At 57.8% G+C, this 19,608-nt stretch overlaps 1 protein-coding gene across 10 annotated transcripts in view; it reads right to left on the bottom strand.

Annotated features, from left to right (window-relative positions):
• GNAS (GNAS complex locus) overlaps positions 1-18,270 on the bottom strand; it is a 67,443-nt gene extending 49,173 nt beyond the window's left edge. For 4 of the 10 annotated variants that reach the window (XM_021077150.1, XM_021077151.1, XM_021077152.1 and 1 more), the window contains exon 1: positions 2,898-5,444. In XM_021077150.1, coding sequence (XP_020932809.1) covers positions 2,898-4,869 — 1,972 coding nt within the window. In that variant the 5' untranslated portion in view covers positions 4,870-5,444. Of the gene's footprint in view, positions 1-2,897; positions 5,445-17,050 lie in introns of those variants that run through there. The other 6 variants (XM_021077156.1, XM_021077166.1, NM_001130215.2 and 3 more) reach the window with 5 other exon arrangements.

Below are 19,608 nucleotides of genomic sequence, written 5' to 3'. Positions count from 1 at the left end.
GGTTAAGCCGTATGGGCAACACCAATGGAGAGGGTATAGAGACATGAACACACACACACACACACATTTTTAAAGCAACAGATGAGTCTGCTTGCCACGAATTCGGACCATGTCAAAGGATGGTCTTGGATCTACACTCTCAGGGCTGCGTCCATATACGGATGCGCTGCTTTGGATGTTAGGAATTAAATGTTAGTGAAAAGCCTTCTCCTAAGTGTCCTCCTCTCCCCCTCCCCAGTCAGGAATGCAGACCTCGGGGGAGGGGGGCACCTCTCTTGTCACTTTGGCTAAGGGAGACCTTGTCAGGGAGTAGCCTGGCTCAACAGTCAGCACTGCCTCAGCAGGCACGCTGGCTCTCTGAACCCCGGTTCGCGCTAGGCAGGGCCCAGGGTTCAGTCTGCAGGACTGCACTGCACCCAAACGGGCCTGACCTGGGCGCAGAGCCAGGATGACGGCAGAGTGGCCCCAGCGAATGTCCTTTAATTCTGGGGAGTTTCCCCCCTGGATACGGAACAAGGATAAGCAAGGGGAACTTCCGATATTCTGAAGGCTCAACCCCAGCTGTGGGGTTGGTGCTGCATCATCTATGGTATAAGCCTCCAGCCCTGATTTAAGTGGACTGTGCTCCCCAGCCCCACCCCAACCCCCCAGAAGAGAGCTTCACCACACGGAGCAAAGGGGAAGCTCGTGAGGATTTGCTCCAAAGCTCCACTTCACAAGTGAGGCAACCGAGGCCCCAGCATCTAAGGGGGCCAATTAAGGGTCAAGGGCACATGGTGCACTTGGCTCTCCTGTCTGTCCCCAATTGTGCCCCCCACCCCCGTCACAGGTTGGCTTCCCAGAGCTATGCTTAGAATATTGAAATGGAACTGTTAGCGCAAAAATCAGTTGTCTGCAGGAAAACAGCACGTTGTCATGTGAGGCTCTGTGCCTTTACGGCAGTCAGGACATACGACACGTGCAGCTACCTCCCTTCTGTATGTTCTCGGGGAACTGATGTTGTCATCACTACCCTGGGTGGGCATAAAGAAAATGACCGTCACGTTTAAAACTGTGATTCATGAGAGGCACACATCACAATAGCATACGACTATGTCCATAAGGTCAGAAACACAAGGCATCACGCAGTATAAAACATTTTGCAAACAGATGTAGCATAGCCTTAAAAACACTCATCTTGAAATCCCTTGAAAGATCTTTGACAATCAAGAAATGGAGAGGGTGAACTTTCACTTTTGAACTTTTCACTTAAGCCACAGAGACCACTGCTAATGGCTGCTGTGATGAACGGGAGTCAAGCCCCAGGTTTGAGCTACGGAGAGTCTAGGGGAGGGGGGCGGGGGGAATTGGGCGGGGCCGGGGAAGGGCTGCGAGACCCGGGAGGAGGGTCCTGGGGAGGGGAGGGGCCCCTGGAAGGTGGCAGGGGTGCACAGAGAAGGAGGGGCAGGGCCAGGGCCCCCACAGGGACCCTTCCAATGGGGTTATTCCTGTTTTTGTCTCCCAAACCCATATGCAGAGGAAGCTTACCTTCAGCCTCTTTGCCCCCAGCTAAAGCTGCTTGAAAAAATTCGCATGTGAACATCGACAGGTCTCACAGTTTTCTCATATTTTGTCCACACATTTAAAATACACTGGAAACATTTTTTAAAAAGTTTTATTTTAATTGCATTGCAAAGACAGGATGGGCGTTCGCTCCCAAGCCATGACCCCTCTCTTTTGAAATCAAGCCCCTCCTACTGTATTTATTCTGTAAACGTGTAAATGATTGACTTACCTCAGGCTCTTCCCTAGGAAAGAAATGATTTCATATTTTTTAACCATAGCCACGCCCACCCCGCCCCCGGAAGCGGCCCCGCGTGGTTTGGGATCCAGACTTGCCTGCAGCAGGTTAAGTGGGTTGTTGTTTTTTTCCTCCTCCTCCCTCCATCCTCCACCCCCCCCAGGTGTGCCAAGTGTGTGCAGAATACCGAATTTATGCGCACAGCCCCGGACGCCCCAGATACCTGAGTGTCTGGTTTTTCAACCGAAAAGGCGGGAGGGTTTGGCGAACGAATGAGAAGTGAGGAAACGCTTAGCGCAAGGGGAAAAAAGAGAGAAAGAGAGAGACAGACAGAAAACAGGTTATGGAGGCCGGCCGGAGGCGGCCCCCTCCCCCCACCCGGCCAGTGGCCCCAACATCGCCCGCTACCTTCTCCGCAGTTTTCACGCTGCCGCTGCAGAGCGCCAGCGCACAGGTACCCCCGGAGTGTTGCGAACACGCAAAGTTTTCGACCGCGCAATGGCGCACAACACAAGACAGCCCACTCCCCGGTACAAATACACAGTCGGCGGGTGATTGGGGTGCCAGGGATGGGAACTGGCGAACACTTTAGCATGTCATGCACAGGCGGACACAATATGGACACCGACACACACCAACAACAAGCTGTCTGGGTCCAAGCGGCCGTGCCAGGCGAGGCGGGGACGCGCCTTCCCCAGCGACCCCAACCCACCACCACGGCCCCAGCCAGCCTAGCCTGAGCAACCCCACAACCCTCCCCTCCAGTTCCTGGCTCACCTGAATCCCCCGCCTTTCTTGCCGTCCCCCACCCCACGACTCGGCGCCGTCTTACGATCGCTGGCCCTGGTTTGTCCAGCTGGAAACGACCCTCAGTGTTGTAGGGCACCACTTTTCCCCCTAAAGGGCATATACTTCGCCACCCGAGCCCACCCAGGACCCTCCCGTTCCTGGGGCTAAGTTGGGGCCCTTCACTGGAACTTTCTAGCAGGCTCTTCCCGCCTTTGCCCAGATCCACTCCTCCCGCGGCCAGGCCCCGGGTCCCACCCGGCAGCCCGGCCACCCGCTCCCGGGGCGCCCGGGCGGCCCTGCTCTCCACGGGCAGAGTCCGCCGCATTACCTAGAAGCAGCAGGCGGTGCGTACACATGTAGCCCATCTTCTCGTTCTGGAGTTGCTTCTCGATGAGCTTGCTGCGTCTCTTCTCCGCGCGCTTCTGGGCGCGCTTCTCGATGCTTTCCTTGCGTGTTTGTCTGCGCTTCTCCGCCAGGGGAACCTTCTTGACCTTGGGGCCGACTGAGCCTCCGGACTGGGGGCTCTCAGATCCGCAGAAGCAGCCTCCGAAAGCCTGGACGAGGAAGTTGCGGAGCAAGTTGCGCCGGGGCTTTCGGCGGCGGCGGTTTCGCCTGGACAGGAACCAGCGGCGACATCCGAAGGTCCCATCGTCGGATTCGTCTCCGCTGTCGCTGCTGACCGAGATTTCATCGTCGTAGCGTTCGCAGCAGCGCTCAGACCTGCCCCGCCAGGCATACGCGCGAGGAGGCTGCGGAGTAGGCGGGTCGGCAGCCTGGATCTCGGGGCTGGGGGGTCTAAGGAAACCGATCTTGGGTCGGGCTCCGTAGTCAGGGACGGCCCGGGAGGCAGAAGCGGCCCGGGCGGCTGGGGCTGCCCGGGCGGCAGGAGCGGCTGAGGCTGCCCGGGCGGCAGGAACAGCTGGGGCTGCTCGGGCGGCAGGAGCGGCTGGGGCGGCTGGCGCTGCCCCGGCGGCAGGAGCATCCGGGGCGGCAGGGGCTGCCCCAGAGGCTGGACTATCAGGGGTGGCCGGGGCTGCCCCTTCGGCTGGAGCCTCAGGGGCTGCTCCTGCGGCTGGAGAGGCAGGGACGGAAGGGGCTGCCCCGGCGGCTGGAGAGGCAGGGGCTGCCCCGGCAGCCGGGGCTCCATCCCCGGGATCGGGGACTTTGCTTCCCTCTGCGGCAGCGGAGGCTGATCCTCCTTCCATGTCGGCTTCTTCTCCCTCGGCTGGGGGTCTCTCTCCCTCCGCCGGCTCTCTCTTAACGGGGGCTCCGGAGACCTCGATGGGCGGGCTGTCAGGCGCGACTGGGGGGCTGTCCACGTTGACGGGAGCGTCGTCGACCCCATCGGGGGCGATGCCAGCTTCGCGCTGGGGTCCGGAGATCTCCATTGGGGGGCTGTCGCCTGCGAAGTGTGGAGGAGGTCTGACAGCCTCTCGAGATGGGCTGCCGCCGCTGCCTGGGATCCAGAGGGGGGGCTCGTTCGCGGCGGGAGCGAGGAGGACCTCACTCGGGACCGCGACCGGCGCGATCTGGCTGTCGCCACTGCCGTCGATTTGTGGGAGAGCTCGGGGGAGCCCAGGAGGTGGGCTGTCGTCCCCAAAGGCTGCTCCATCAAACTCACATGGCATATCCTCCTCAGGGGGAGGGCTGCAGCCTCTTCTGAAGCCTGCGTTTGCAGGTCTGAGAGCTCGGGGCTCCTGGGGAGGAGCTCTAAAGACCCCCGCACCTGGGCCTCCTGGAGCAAGGTCTGAGACCTGCAAGAGAGGTTGGCTGCTGCCTCCCTGGGCAGGCTGCTCAAACTCAAAGGGCATAGCTTCTTCTGGCGGAGGGCTGTAGCTTCCCAGGCTTGGTATGGTCTCCCTGAAGGCTCTGGGCTCCATGATCGCTGGGCTGGAGGTCTCAAGGCCTGCACCGGCCCCAGGGGTGTCTCCAGGGTGCTCCTGGGCAGGCCAGAAGCCCCCCAAGCCGGACTGCTCGACCTCGAAGGGCATGGCTTCCTCAGGGGGTGGACTGTAGTCTCCATGGTCTCCAGCTCCGGCTTCCTTGATGGCTTGGCCGAGGCTTTGGAGGTTGGGCCGGGAGACTTCTGGGGGTCCACTGGCCTCGCCTTCAGTCTTGATGGGGATGGGCTCGCTGTGAGGCGGTTCGGTCTCCATCTCTTCGGCTGTGCCAGTCCCAGCACCGGAGGCAGCTGCCCCTGGGGCCTCCAAGGGTGGTTGCTCGGGCTGCTCCCCGTGTTCAGGGGGGCTATTGCGTTGTCCTGACATATTATTGCCGTCGAGGCAGTTGCGCACGCCCATAACACGGTGGCGGCTTCTTAAAATAAACTTGGGGCCCCGTAAAACGGAGCACCCAACCGAACTAGGGTGAAAAAAATTTTTTCTAAAAAAATCAAAGTGCCAGTGAGGAAGGTCTCCAACCTCACTTTCCACCCCTCTGAGGTCTGGGGGTTCAGGGCATCAACCCCTCCACGGTGGCAGAAGCAATTCTATTGTTGCTCATTGAGTCTTGGCTCCTTCTTGGCCACTTTTTATCCTCTCAGGCTGCCCCTGGCACACACACACACACACCCCACCTTGGCCTGCCTTGTCCACTCTTATCTCTTTCTCTTAGCTCCAGGCCAGCCCCGCCTGTTTGGATCAGAGGAGCGCGCCGATTCGGTCCGAAAGTCGCTCGTAGTGCTCTTTCTCCGCCACCAGAGGACGCCGGCCGCGGTGCCAAGGTGGCTCCGGTAGCCTGCTCCCGGCGCCGGGAGCCCCGGACTTTGGGTAAGGGGTCTGATGAGCGCAGGCTTCGCAGGGACGTTTTGGCTCCTTCCAGTCCTCTCCCTGACTGATTTGGAGTCTTTCTCCTCTCTTCTCCCCTGGCCAGAGAGCTCTCTTGCGTTGAGGGACACGTGACGCAAGACGTGGGCCCCTGGCTGCTCGAGCGCAGGAGCTGAAACCCTCCCTCCCAGACCCAACAGACTCTCCTCGGGGGGAGGGGGGGACTGCAGGAGTGTTTCGTAACCCCAAATTACCCCAGAACCCCTGAGCCGCAGCCCCCCAGCCCTGGACTGCCTCCAATCTTAAAGCCTCAAGTCTGGAGCGCAAGGCTTTGGGCGCGGGGGAAGGGGGTGCAGGAGCGCGCAGGGATGCGACAGGTGGTCGTGAGCCCACCGGCGGAGCAGAAAGGAGGCGAGGGGCAAGGGGCTGCAGCGTGTGAGCACGCAGTTTGTTTTTAAAACGTGTTGGGTTACTTTCCACCGTTTAGTCGTTTCGGTAGCTTTTGTTTGCCGGCTTGCCGAGGCTGGCTCCTAAAAAACACTTAAATGTCCCCCATCCTCATCACATTCTGGGGTCTCCGCAGTAGCCAAGGGCAGCGCAGGCAGGGTTCTTTCCTGTTTATGGGGATGATGAGAAATACAGGGGGATAAGAGGGTCTCGCGCACGCATCACGGAAATTCTCTAAGCGGTACCTGCCGCGGCACGGAACGGGGGGCGCAGGACGCACACAGGGACCCCAGAGAGTGCAGGCCCCAGAGTGCTGGGGGGTCCTACCGTTCGGGGGGAAAGGTTAAATGGAATTTTACTCGAAATTTATGGCTGGTTTAGGGTGGTCTCGGAGATTGAACAACCCCGTGCGCACCGAACCCAACGATACACACCGTGCCGAGCCGGCAGCTGCAGCCGCGGCGCGCCGCTCCCTGCCTCGGGCACCGGCTGCGGGGTTGGTCGGACAGTTCCTCTAGCTTCTCTTCAGCCCCTCTCCAGCCCCGTTCTGCCCCCTTTCAGTCCCTCTCCTCTTCCTATGGTCTCCCACAGCAGCTGCTTTACTTTTCCAATGCTTGAGCCGCCACGGCGGCATTAAGTCCGGCGAGAGATCCGGCAGACGTCTGGCTGCGCTCCTGTTGCCGTAGGGCATGGTGGGCTCAGAGCTGGTGGGGATACATGCCCTCATCATCTGGGTGGGTTGGGGGCGTGCATATATACTGCTTTGGGTTTGGGGTCTACAGAGGGATTTGAGCCCCGCGAAAAATTTCTGCTTGCGTTTCACGTAACACCCAGGAACGGGCATCAGTTCTGTCTCGCCAGTGGGTGACATGGACCCGTGAGCCACTTTTAGGTGCAAGGCAGCTAGGCAGGAGGGAGGTGGTCGCCTGGCCTTGGGGTGGGGAGAGGTGGCAGGACGAGCGCTGCACGGAGTGGGCTGCGGCAAGCGGCAAGCGGCGCGCACCGCCTGGATCGCTGTATCTACGAGCTGCAGGCGGGCGAACCACGTATGCACGCACGCTCCAATATTGGTAAATCGAACGCATCCCTCTTAGAACAAGGGGGCCACGGCCACAGCGCATCACTGCCCCCGCATCGACCATGCTCGCGGCCGCGCTGCGCAGAAGAAATCTGACAAAGTCGGACCCCGGGTAACGTTTGGAAGCCCCCAAAGGTGTATCGTCTCAGCTCTACGGGTCGATACCCTTTCAAGTGCCAACAAAGAACTTTGGTTCAAACTTTGGACAACTACCCCCACGCGTAAAGGCTCAGCCATTGCGGCATCCACTGAATGGGCTACCTGGGTCGCAACTGTCAACTCACTCTCCTCAGACCCCAGCACTGGGTCAGCCATTGGGCCGGGGTCACGCCAATCAAAGCTGCCTGGCGAATGAGCAGGGGGCGCCGGACCGGAAACCGGATATGAGTGGGAGGTCCAATAGGGGGCGCCGCGTTGGAACGCCCTAAGAGGTTGTGAGGCTGGGGTGGGTTGGAGCGGTCGGTGGGCGGGCGTATGGCGGCCAGGCCTGGGATGCCACGAGGCCGGTGGGCGCCGTGGGGTCACGCTTCCTGGCGCCCCAAGTCCCGAGGGCCGAAAGGCGAGGTGGGGGCTCTCGGGAGCCAGCCCTTGCTCTCGCTGATGGCGGTGGGCAAACCCACCTAACACAGGGATGCGCCGCCGGGGCGGGGCGAGGCGAGGCGAGGCGGGCCCGGAGGTAGAGGGCCCAGACCCCGAGGCGAGGGGGGCGCGCTGCCCCGATGCAGAGGAGCAGCCCCAGATGGATAAGCAGTTGAGGTCCCGGGGATGCCGAGCCCTGCCGAAGTGGAAGGTCAGTGGATGTCGGGGTTTGGAGGCCCCGGGAGGCCGTGATGGGGCCCAGAGAGACGGTCAGCCTCCGCTAGGCCCCGCGCGCAGCCCAGCTCACTCCCGCCCTTTCCCAAAGCGGCGTTCCTCCAGGGAGGGGAGCGGGGCCTCCGTTCCGCATGCCCACGAGCCTGCAGGGCCCCTTCCTCCCGCACGCCCTCTGGCATCCTGGTTGTTTGCCAGGAGAGCACATGCGTGGACGGAATACAGACCGGGCAGGGAGCAGGCCTCTCTCGTGGAGGAAAAGCCACCTAAAAATGAAAGAAGAGCCCCCCAGGTGGGGGACCTGGTTGGGGAAAATGCAGTTTCCGATGGGCCTCCTCAGAGGGAGAGACATCCAGGCTGTGAACAGAAGCAGGGGTGGGGACGGGAGACGAGGGCCTACCAGCAAACAAAGATCCAAGAGCAGCAAACTCGGCACATGGCTGGGTAAAGAGAGCAGGCCGCCTTGGCCGGCTTGGAGGAGCCGTGGGGGAGAAAGGCGAGACAAATTGGAGAGGAGCTCTCTGAGGACCGCGTGGGGTGTCGGGGCAGGCAGTTTAAGGCTATTTTGGTAGGAAATGGAGTAGGTCTGTTGGCTTGGTTTTCGTTGTTGTTCTTCCTGGTCCTGCACGTGAGGTTTGAGGTTAATTTCAGGACAGGTTGAGGCCGGGTGGAGGGTGGTGAGAACAAAGGAGCCCGTGGCTGGTCATGACCTTTAAGGCAGAGGGGACCACATGCAGTGAAGCAAGCAGGCGGGCTGAAGGAAGAGGTCCCAAAAGACCCCCAGCAACTTCTGCGCTAGGCACAAGGGGCGGGGGAGCCAACGTTTGGCACCTAGAAGATCCGACGGACAAGCACGGGATGGGGAAGTTGGGGCCAATCTGGGGAGACGCGGGCACGGTGGCAGAGCCAGTTTGGTTTTAGACCTGGCAGATGGGTGGAGATTTTTACAGTCTATTAGGAGGATGGGACTGAAGTTTAGAAGAAAAGGTGAAGACCCCACCCTCAAAATGACAGTATCCTTATCTGGATATGAAATCCCTAGAGCAGAGTAAACCTGCAAGGGGAGAGATCTACCTGGTGATAGAATCTGAAACACCTGGAGCCCTGGAGAGGAAAAGGGGGGGTATGCTGCGGGAGAGACCAGTGGGGGCAGGTACACAGGGTGGGGGCAGATTGAGAATTGGTCAGCATTTCTAAATTGGATGGTGGTTTCTGACAGTTGGGGCAGGTGGTTCTGTGCTGTGGGGATTCTCCCATGCCCCCTGGCCACTACCCACTAGATGCCAGTAGCATTCCCTTGGTTGTAGCAACCAAAAATGTCTCAAGATTTTGCCAAATGTCCTCTGGGACGCAAAATCGCCCCCAACTGAAACCACTTCAGTGGGCTGAGAAAGCACCCTTAGACTTGAGTAGGAATCACCTCAATTTAAAGATGAACTAGGACCAGGAAAAAAAAAAATTCCAGCGCTTAACTCCAGCGTTCCCCTTTTTGTCCACTCTTATTTTTCTGAAGGGACTGGCTACCAGAATCTGAAAACCCCAAATCATTTGGGCAAGTGGGGGAGTCAGAGCTGAAACTCCACCGTGAGACTTGAAAGACCCCAGAAGTGTGGCCAAATGTTTGAAGAGCTGACTGTCCCGAAAGGCAGCCGGGCAGCCTGGCCCCAGGAGCTGGTATGGTAAGAGCTGAGAGTGATCAGCTGGTGGGTTGACTGGGGGCCACCTTCATGGGTGGGGCTGTCTGGCCAGGCCCCTCGGGGCTGGCCGTCTTGCTGGCTAAGACAGAAATGTGGCCTTGACCTGGATAGAGACGGCCAGGGCTGGATGGCAGTGGGCAGCTTAGCTGGGACCTAACCTCACCAAGGCCCAGTTTTTAGGATCTGTCATCCTAATTTAATAATAGCAAAGTCCCTTAGGCATAGATTTCCAGTGCTGGATGGATTTCTATCAGGGAAAGAGGTAAATATTCTACAGGAAAGAGCAAGAAGGCAGAAGGAAAGTTGGTTCATGGGTTCACACACCCATGAAGACGACGACTGAGCTGGGGTGAAGATGAAGTCCCCACGGGCGCAGCAGTGAGATGATGTGTCGGGGGGGGGGGGGGGAGGGCCCTGGCCGTCAAAATCCAGGTGAAGGTTTCTTGAAAACTGTATCTATCTACTCAGCTGCGTCAAACAATGGATTTTCTGCCCTTGATCCATGAAGAAAGGAATGGGAAACGCTAGTCCTGTTTCAGTTAAATGCTGCATGTCTAAGGAAGGGCAGCCTGTTCCAACCAGATGGCCCAGGTGCCACAGGTAGCAGTCAGCTGGCTTTGTGTAAACAGGTGACCCTGAACGGGAAGAAGGTATTTCTTCACTGTTGACTCTCAACAGCCGTCAGTACCTGGGCCACCTGTAGGGACGTGACTCCCTGGGCTTCCCCAACTACGTCTTAAGGGCTGTAGTGATGCTTCCACGCCAGCACACATCAGACCCAGCCAGCCGTCGTCAGGGGACTTAGGCCTGGGGATTCTCACTCCCTGCCAAAGGCACGGGCCCGGCCAGATTGTAAGGAGCTGCCCGCCTGTCAGCTTGCTTTCTTAGTTCATCCCTGTATGCAAGAAAGAGAAAGCAAGTGCAAGAGGCTCTGAGAGGGAGGGAGCCAGGCCAGAAAAAAGGGACGGAAACCAGGGAAACCAGGATACCATCCTCCCTGGGTGGTGGCACCTCTGGGGGCGGGGGAGGCTGGCCTGGGGGCAGTTTGCAGAAGAGCCTTCTCTGCAGCCCCCGTGTGCCACTGCTTGTCAGTGGGTTACTTTCAAATGAGGACAGTCAGTGCGCCCGTTGTGAGGAAAAGGCAAAAGCAGGGAGAGGAGGGCCCAGGAAAGAGAATTCTGGCAATGATGACGTTTCTCATCCCCCCCCACAACTGTTTTCTGAGTGCTGATGGAGGAGCAATAAGATTCTGAAGCTGTTCAATTAATTACTGTTCAATTAGGACTTGCGCGCCTGGGTTTCCCCTTCCAGCATCTCCTCCACCAGCCTCTGGGCGGGGTGGCGGGGGGTGCAGGCGGCAGCAGCCTACCGCTGTCTGCAGCAGGGTCTGCGCGACCAGGCTCTTTCACGCAAATGCCAATGGCCGGGAAAACACCTCACAGGGCTGAGGGTTAGGAGGGCAGGCAGGGCTGATGGTAAAAGACAGTGGCAACCAGACAGGAAGAGCCTTGACCTGCTCCGATGAAAGGGCTCCGGCTGGAGCCCCAGAGGCCAAGGGTTTCCACCACGAATTCAGCACCCCACCCCACCCCCGCCCCCGTTCAGCTCACTGGCTGTCCTGGGTGGCCCTCATCCTGCAAGCGCTGCTCAGGTCTGCTGCAGCCAGACACCAGACTGCGTCTGACCACCGGTGATTGTACGGTGGGTCCAGACATCTCTCGGCACCTGGCTGATGATGCAGCAGAGAACTGCAAGGGCCAGTCCAGAGAAGAACAGTGCCCCCTGGGAAGGGGACTGGCGGGGGAGGGGGGTAGAGTGGGGAGGGGGGCTGGGGCGGCAGGAGGGAGTCCCGGAAGATAAATTTGGCTTTAGTGGAGGCTCTGTTTACAATTTCGGTAATTCGCGGTGGAAATTCCAGGCACCCTGGGGGCTTCTTGGCAACTTGATTTGAATTTAAGGGGAATGGTCTATTTCACCTTCGTGCACAGCCTCAATTACCCAGAGCGAATTTTCCTAATGAAATCTAATTGAGACGGCAACATAAGCCAGGGCACTCAGAAGCCAGCTCTTGCCTGGGGCGGAGGTAGGGGGTGGAGTGGAGGCGGGGACTTGGCTTCCTCATCTGGGGGCAGTCCTTGGCTCTGTGCCCCTCTCACCCCTCAAGTCTGGGATTCGGGACTGTCCTTGAACCGGATTCCAAGACTTAGAATTCGAAATATATAAAGCAAGATTGCCTGGCTTTTAAATCTTTGGTTGAAACAGTTGAGATATGGGTATGTCAGCTCTGCTGCACCTGTGAAATTGAAACGTCTGGGCCAGGCCTGTAAGAGACTCTCAGAGGAAAGCGACATTAGGGGCGACTAATCTGAGGTCCCCATTAGTGGCCGTCCACCGCCATCCTTGGCTGGGAAAACGCTCTTCCTAAAGCTGAGCTGCCCCTGCTGCCACCAGATATCAAAGACGGCCGGGGAGGCTCCCCTGAGGCTGTTCTCCCCAGCTCTCCTTGCTCCTCCAGCCTCGCGTCTAGAGGCACTTGGCTCTGGTCAGGTGTTTCCACCCCGACATCTGTCTGTCTTCCCCGTGATCCCCCCACACCTTATTTTCCGTCTGTCATCCTCACATTGCCCCCCATGTAACAGCCACTGTCTACCCTCTCTCCGGGAAGCCTGGTCTTCCTCTGGCCTTTCTGATGGCAGGTTCCCCCCAACCCCATTAACCCGCAACTGCTCACCCTAAAATAAGCCCATGGGATAGAAACAGGCCACGTCCACATGGGAGGCTAGGAAGGCAGCCTCCCAGTTCTCCCCAGGAACAGGGGGTTGGGGGGGGTGCCATGGCACCTGCTCCTCTCCGATGTCCCCGCCTCTCCTGGCTGAGAGCTGTCAAGAGGGGATGGTGGCCCCACACTGCACTCTTGGCCTTGGGAGGACTAAGTCCCTAGACCGTGTGCTCTGACCTCTCGGCCATGTGAATTACCTGGGCCCTAGCACCAGCGTGGCTACCAGAGAGGGGTTCGAGGGAAAAAATGACATCTTAGAAAAGAGAAAACAAACATCAGTTTAAAAAAAGTCACTATATATATATATATATATATATATATAGCCTTGTAATATGTAGCCCCCCAAAGGTTCAAATAGAAAACAAAAATGAGATGGTAAATCATCTGACATAAAAGTTTTGTTTTTGTTTTTTAAGGGAAAAAAAGTTTTCTTTATTTCATGGCTTCGCAACAGAAGCAAAATTGGTTTGTAAGGAGTGTGGGGGGGGAATCTTAGCTGTTAGCAGGTCCCTCAGTAGAGAAACAGGTACACAGTATGCTGCCCTATCTGTGACATCACCATTGCATGGGAGGGACCGATTAAGAAAAAAATGCCTGAAGAAGCTCCTGGGAGGGAGTGATGACGGAAAAACAAAACCCAGTTGATCCTAACTGCAGCCTCTGAGCCGTTTTTTCAGGTCTAACCTAATCAGGACACTTAAATAATACAGTCAACACCTGTGGTCAGCTAAGCAGCCAGCGGGGCTATCAGTCTGCTCTCCCCCAAAGCCGCCGGCAGCGGCATCTCTAGCTGCAGCGCAGGGCCAGGCTGGCTCTGCATTGAGATCCGGGAGAGGAGGTGGGGAAACAGCACACCTAAGACAAACACCACTTATCTGCTGTTAAGAATGCCATTTCTCCCCTCGAGTTAGTAATAGGATACAGCGGAATTCTCTATTCTCTAACCTGCCTTCTTATTTATTTATGTATTTACTTATTACTAACTTGCCTCTAAACCATTTTTGTCCCCAAGTCAAAACCAGATTTGAGAAAATCAAATTAGAGCAACGCAAAACAGATTTCTTCATAACTGGTGCTTTTATTTTATCAACGTTTAAAAATCTAGGGGGGGCTCCATTAGCATTAAAGTCATTAATAGAGTCAGATTGGGCAGCTCTGGGCTTCTGGAGCGACTCAACCTGCAGGGATTTGCAGCAGAGAGTGATGCTGGGACCATCTCTTCAGCTGCTTCATTTTCCACGTGAAGAAACTGAGACCGAGGGCACTGGGCCTGACCCTTAGCTCCTGACCCCCATTCCTGGGGGGTCAGGAGTTAGAAAACAGCATCATAAATGTCAGACCCCGAAGGGTAGGACAAAGAATCCCACCCCTCATTCTGGAACCTGGGGATTGAAGATGTAATTTGAGAGTCTCACCCCCTCTGGTTGGGCAGTTTTTAAGAGATAGACGGGCAGCACTTCAGCTGGCATATGACATCACTCCCTCTGGAAGCTTCATCTGATTCTAGTCATTTGTTTTTTGTTAATAGGTAACCTTTCTGTTCCGAGACCTATTTTTCCAAATACCATGCTTTCTGCTCCGTTTCCTCTCAATAGCTTCCCTTTGCATGAAGAGCAATGATAATACAGACAAGTAAAATCTAGGCAGGTTGTTGTTGTTATTATTATTATTATTAGAAACCTTTTTTTACCAACACTGAAATTTCAGCTTTCTTCCGCAGTAAAACCTATCACAGCTGCTAAAAATGAGGGCTAAAGAGTAAAGGATTGTAAGCAATTGTGGGGGGGGGGGGGGATTTCTAGTACCTTAAAGAGCCATCATCTTAAAACAATTCCAAGCTTGAAAATTCCCAATCCTTGAATTGATAAACATAAATTAAAAGTTTTGTTTGTCAAACCCATGCCAGATTGTTGACACCACACCATGTTTGCTGCAAGATTTTCAGCGCAAAATTAAAAGTGCCCTTTTGTCCAAGAAAAAGCAAATTTCTATTAAGCCAAGTGAGAAATGTGGCAAAGTCGGGAATACTGGCACATACAATTTAACTAGCTTTATTCTCCTCCTCTTCCTCTTTCTCTCTCCATTTGAAACATTGTAACTGGCTGTTAATTCACCTCTGTGGTCAACAGTAGGGTCTGCTTTTTTGGAGACGATTGCCTAAATTGCAGGAGCAAGTTAAGCCCATTCAAATGCTAACTCCCCAGTGCTCCTGGGAGAGACAAAGGACTAGTAGGAAGACTAGCGAGTTGGGAATGCTGGGGAACTTGCCAGAGATGCCTCTGGAAAAGGCAACTAACCACCCAGGGCTTGGGTGAAAGGAGTTGCTGCTGCTGCTGCTGTTGTTGTTGTGACTTGCAGGGTCTGTGGGGCAAAATCCCCTCTCCCAGGGTGGGTCCCAGGCACTCTAGGGGTTTGGTATATTCCTCAGTGGTTTTGTAAGCTCCCTGGGGACTCTGGCACCCTGCAACCAGGAGGGAGGGAGAGAGGTGGGGGAGGGCCGCTGAGTGGGGGAGGGCGTGTGTGGGTAACAGGTTTTTAGTATCCGGTAGTTTGTGGAGGAGTGTCTGAAAGATGGCCAACTGTGCGTTCCTAGACGGGGGACCCTCCCGCCGACAACTAACCTGGTATATTGCTTAGTTAAGAAAGCCAGCTCCGCCATACGCAAGCCTCTGTTTAAAGAAACAGCCCAGGACTAGGGCGCGGCGAGCTGCGGGCTGGGCACTGAGGACTTTCTTAAAGACTTGTTTATTCATCCTGCTACAAGGCAACATGCTAATTTCTCTAATACAACGCCGCCGAGCCCTGCAGGGAAACTGTCTCCCCCCCCCCCCCCCCCCCCCCCCCCCCCCCGCCTGCGAGGGCAGCCCCCACACTGAAAAGCACGCCGAAAAGCACGCCGGTAATGCCAACGGCCCCCTGGCTGCTTTTGCCTGTTCACCCCCCCCCGGGGGGGGCATTTTCCTGGGTGACCTCAGTCTGCTAAGACATCACCAGAGAAAAAGCCAGAACATTTATATGCCACGGACGGGAGCACAGCATCGCTGTTTTGACACTAAGTAGAAATGTCGGCTTCGGGGAGCCAAAGCTTAAGGCAGGGTGCCGCTTTTGAGCCAAAGACCCCGCACGCCGGACCCTTTGACCAGTCCCCCGCAGGCTCCAGAGCTCTGGACACATCCGCCGCTGCCCAGGGAAGCCCCCTTCCCGGCATTTACCGGCCAACACCAGAACCGCATCCAACAGTCGTTAGTCAGCGCCGCAGCCCAGCATAACTTAAGTTCCGGGACGCCGCCACGCCTCTCCTAGCTGACCTGGAAGGAAGACCCTTTAACCTGTGTTCCTTCTGGCGACTAAGAACCTGACCCGTCTTTTCAGGTCTCAAAACGCTTCACTTTACCCCGCAAACATTCTCATCAGAAGAGCTCAAACCGTGGCAAAAACGAGACGCGCGCGCATCACCAAAAGATCAATTTCCAAGTCGGGTGAGGTTTTGTGCATACATTTCACTAATCGGTCTTCTCCCCCAGGATTGGCGAGAAAGGCACACTATGCGCACCGAAGATGCGTTACCAGATTGCGGCCGCGTTTGTGCTCCCAACGCCGGGGCAGTTTCACCTCCAGGTCACAGATTCCAAACTTAGCTCCACGGGAGCCCAGCTGAAAATGGCCGGTGTGCGCCGCCTCCCTTCCCCTCCCCGAGGCTGCCGAAGGCACCGGCCCCTGCCCGCTCTCAACGGCGCCGAAGGACCTGCGTCGGCTCCGGCACCTTTGCCCGAGCTCGGCCGGTGCGGCTCTCTTTCGGGACGCGTCGTAGGGCTTCCCTGAAGATAGACGCGACTCCCTCTCCATCCCGTTCCTTGTTCCGCTTTACCTTTCCGCTAGCAATCACCTCGCTGACCTCTTAGCCCCTCTCTCACATCCTCAGGCTCTCGCGCAAACAGCCCGGGACCCTCTCCGGACAAGCTGCACTCAGCCCCGCCGCCAGACCAGCTGCGCCAAAAGGTTGGCGATGCCCCGACGGGACCAAGTCCGCGCTGCCGACCCCGGTAGCCCGTTGGGCACCTCCCAAGACTCCGGTACCTCCTCTGCTTGCCTTCCAAGCACGGGTGACTCACGGAGAGCCGCCGGCCGGCTCGGAGAGGTTCGCTCTGGGGCGCGCGGGCAGGTGCGCACGGCTCTTTGCCACGGTCTCTGGCCCGGCGAGCGCCCGGAAACAGGCGGTGGCGGCCAAGACTGGCTCACAGCCGCGGGGGACACTGGCGCCGAGGTCCCGCGGCCCCAAATTGGCAGCCACTGGACCTGGGCTCCAGGCTCCGGGCGTCCTAAGCCCTTGCGCGCGCGCCTTTCCCCGGAGCCAGCGGTCTCCGGAGTTCTCGCCCAATGCCAATCTGGTTACTTTTCTCGCATTGCAACAGTGTCGCTGCAGCGCGGCGGCTCTCACTTTCGGAAAGTTGGTGCGGGCACCTCCGAACCACGTTTCTGGCACCCGCCAAGGCCAACTGGTTTGAAACCAATTTCTCTAGGAGGGAAGAAAGGGAAGAAAGTGCGTAAAACGAGTGACTTACCCTTGTCTTTTGGGCGTGCAGCTCGAAACCTGGGGCGCACCCGGGGTCCAGTCGCGCGTCTTGGACACCAGCTCGGAGACCTCAGGCTGTCTCCAGCGGGGCGCAAGGAGCGCGCCCCGCGGTCCGACAAGCCTTGGGCCACCTGGGCGCCTGCCGGCGCCCTGGGGGAGATTTGGGGAGCCCTTCCCAACTCACCCCGGCCCCCAGCCTCCCGGGCTGGCTAGCTGAGCCCACTCTCTTCCCACCTTCCTTCCAACCTGCCTTTCCTTCTCCCTCCCTCCTTCCCGCCGTTCCCGCTCCCGCACCGACCCCAGACTCCCCAGTTTAGCCGTGGGCAACCAACCTGGGTCAAAGAAAACAAGGAGAATCTGGGGCGCGTCCTCCATTAGTGACGCCGGATGGGGATGGGTCCCCTCTTGGAAGGGGACTCCGGGGACGGGTCGCGGCGGGTGGGCTTCTTTGGCTTGCAGCGGCGCTGCTGCTTCTTCTCCTCTGCCTTTGGCTCCTCAGACTCTTCGGGGCCCCTCGGATCCTTGTCCTCGGGCTCAGGCTTGGGCTCCTCCCCTTCCCGGGGGCTCTCAGACTCCTGAGTGCTGGGCTGCGCACGACTCGGGGAGGCGTCGGGGCTCTGCAACCTCAGAGCGTTGAGACGCTCGGTGAGAGATTGGGCGAAGCTGGGGCGCTTGGGCAGCACGGGGCCACGCTCGTCCTCGGGCTCGGTCTCGGGCTCGGTCTCGGGCTCAGTGGTGGGGGCGGTCTCAGGCTCGGTCTCGGAGTCGGTCTCGGACTCGATTTCGGACTCGGTCTCGGTCTCAGACTCGTAGTCGAACTCTTCCTCGTACTCTAGGCACTCGGGGAGGGAGAGTTCGAGGTCTGCCTCCTCCTGCTCCTGGTCGGATTCAGGGGGCTGGGGGAATACCGGGGCGGCGGAGCGATGATGGGCGTTAAGGAAGCTCCGGCGCTGGGCAGCCGCGCGCTGCTGGGCGCGGGCGCTGGAGGTGGCAAGGGCGCGGAGGAGCGCGATGGAGCAGGAGAGCCAGAGGAGCGCGGTGGCTGCCCGGCGGCCTATGGGTGGGCACAGATCGCTGTAAGTGTGGCGAGCTCGGCGCCCCTGCTGAGCTCGGGACCTGCGATCCATTCTCACGCACACACGGCGAAGCCGACCCACCCTCTGGCTCTGCAGAGAGCAGCTCCGAAGCGCGTCGGCTGCTGGAGCCGACAAAGGTGCTCCTTGCGAGGTAAGAAGCCGGGTCCGGAGGTCCCAGCCCCACCTCGGCGGGAGGAGAAAAAAAGGAAGCCCCTACCTTCCTAACCTCTCAACTTTCTAAAGCTCCGCGCCTCTGCTGGCCTCTGAGCAAAAAGGAGGGATGGGAGAAGGGAAGAAAAAGTCAGTCTCCTCCGGGGCTCCTCTCTCTCAGTCTTAGACTCCGCAGCCTAAGACTCAGGAGAGGTGCCTCCGCTGGTCCTCTCGCCTGGGAGAGGAAAGAGGAGACTGAGGCGAGGAGTGTCGGGCGGAGAGGTTCTGCAAAGTTGCGCGCCCGGACTTCAGCCGGGCATGTGCAGTAAGGAGGCGGGGGCGTCTCCCGCGAGCTGCGCGGCGGCGCCGAGGCTGAGGCGCAGACTCTCGTGGGCCGGCAGGTGGCAGGAGGGAACCTTGTATGAGAGGATCTGGGCCGTGCGAGGGGCGGGGGGCCTGGCAGGGGCCAAGGAGCTCAGGAGCGCGTGAGCTAGCCACAGGTTAGAGTACTTGCGCAGCTGGGCCGGGGTTCTCCGTGGGCTCCAGACCCCTCCCCAGCTTCTCCTGGGTTCTTGATGAAATGATCCAAGCCCAAAGCGGCAAAAAAGCAGATGGCGCAACTGCAGATATTCAGGAGGAACGAGCGTCTGTATTAAAGATGCGGTTCCGGGCTTTTTCCAAGGGCTTAATAGTTTAAAGATGGTAACCCCAGGCAATCGTTAATCGTGAAACCACCTTTGGCAGATCTGGTATAGTGACTGTAACCTGAGAAGGTTCCGGAAAAAACCACCCCCCCCCCCGCCCCCGGCGGTCCCAAGCGGCTCATTGCCTCAGGGGTAAAAAGCGCCTTCCTTTAGAAGGGGCCCTACGGAGGTGGGTGGTGACCCCCAAACCCATTGGTGGACCACCTGGAGCTCTAGCCGGGAACTCGTGCTGAAGGACTCAGCTAGCTAGAACCGCTAGTTAAGGGGAGTCTTTCTGTGGGTGCACGCAATTTTCCGCCCCTTGGGGGCGCTCCAGGGTGATCCGCTATCAAGGAGACCTCGCTGTCGGCTCAAAGCTCTTTCCATAAAGATTTTCAGCGAGTTTAGTTCGTTCAACAAATATTGAGTACCTAGGACATGCCAAGCTCTGTTCTAAGTGCCAGAGGTAGAGTGGGAAGAAGAGAAAGGAGAGGCTATTTAGGATGTATGTGCGATTAATGAGAGCATGAAACCCGTCTCCCTCCTTACCCACCATGGCCGTTAATCCCGCCTGCATTCTACGGGAGAATATTATTGGATCGACCTGGGCATTAGGGTTAGGGGACAGCTAGGCACCCCCAGATCACGTGTTGAACCCCTAAGGAAGCTGGTAACCTCTTTCTCAGCCCTGGACAAGCAAGTGAGCTCTGTGTCCTGCAGGGGGGATCCCTGGAGGGTCCGTGTGCAGGAAAGGATGGAGCTCAGGCAGTGTGGGGATTCCAGCTGTTCTGGGTCGTGCATGCTCTCCTGGTTAAAATGCGGCGTGTCCCTTTTGGTGACAAGTCCCCAGGTGAAACCATCTTCCTGGAATCCATGGAGGTATCAACGAGGCTTCACAGGTGGGACAGGTAGGTTTGGGTTTTCTTGTCTGTTGATTCAAGGTGGGGGCACTTGGAGAAGCATGATGTTTTACCGTTCTGC

Source organism: Sus scrofa, chromosome 17 (genome assembly GCF_000003025.6).
Source record: "Sus scrofa isolate TJ Tabasco breed Duroc chromosome 17, Sscrofa11.1, whole genome shotgun sequence".
NCBI lineage: Eukaryota > Metazoa > Chordata > Mammalia > Artiodactyla > Suidae > Sus > Sus scrofa.
Note: the sequence above shows the minus strand (reverse complement) of the source record. Positions and strands in the feature narration are given on the sequence as shown.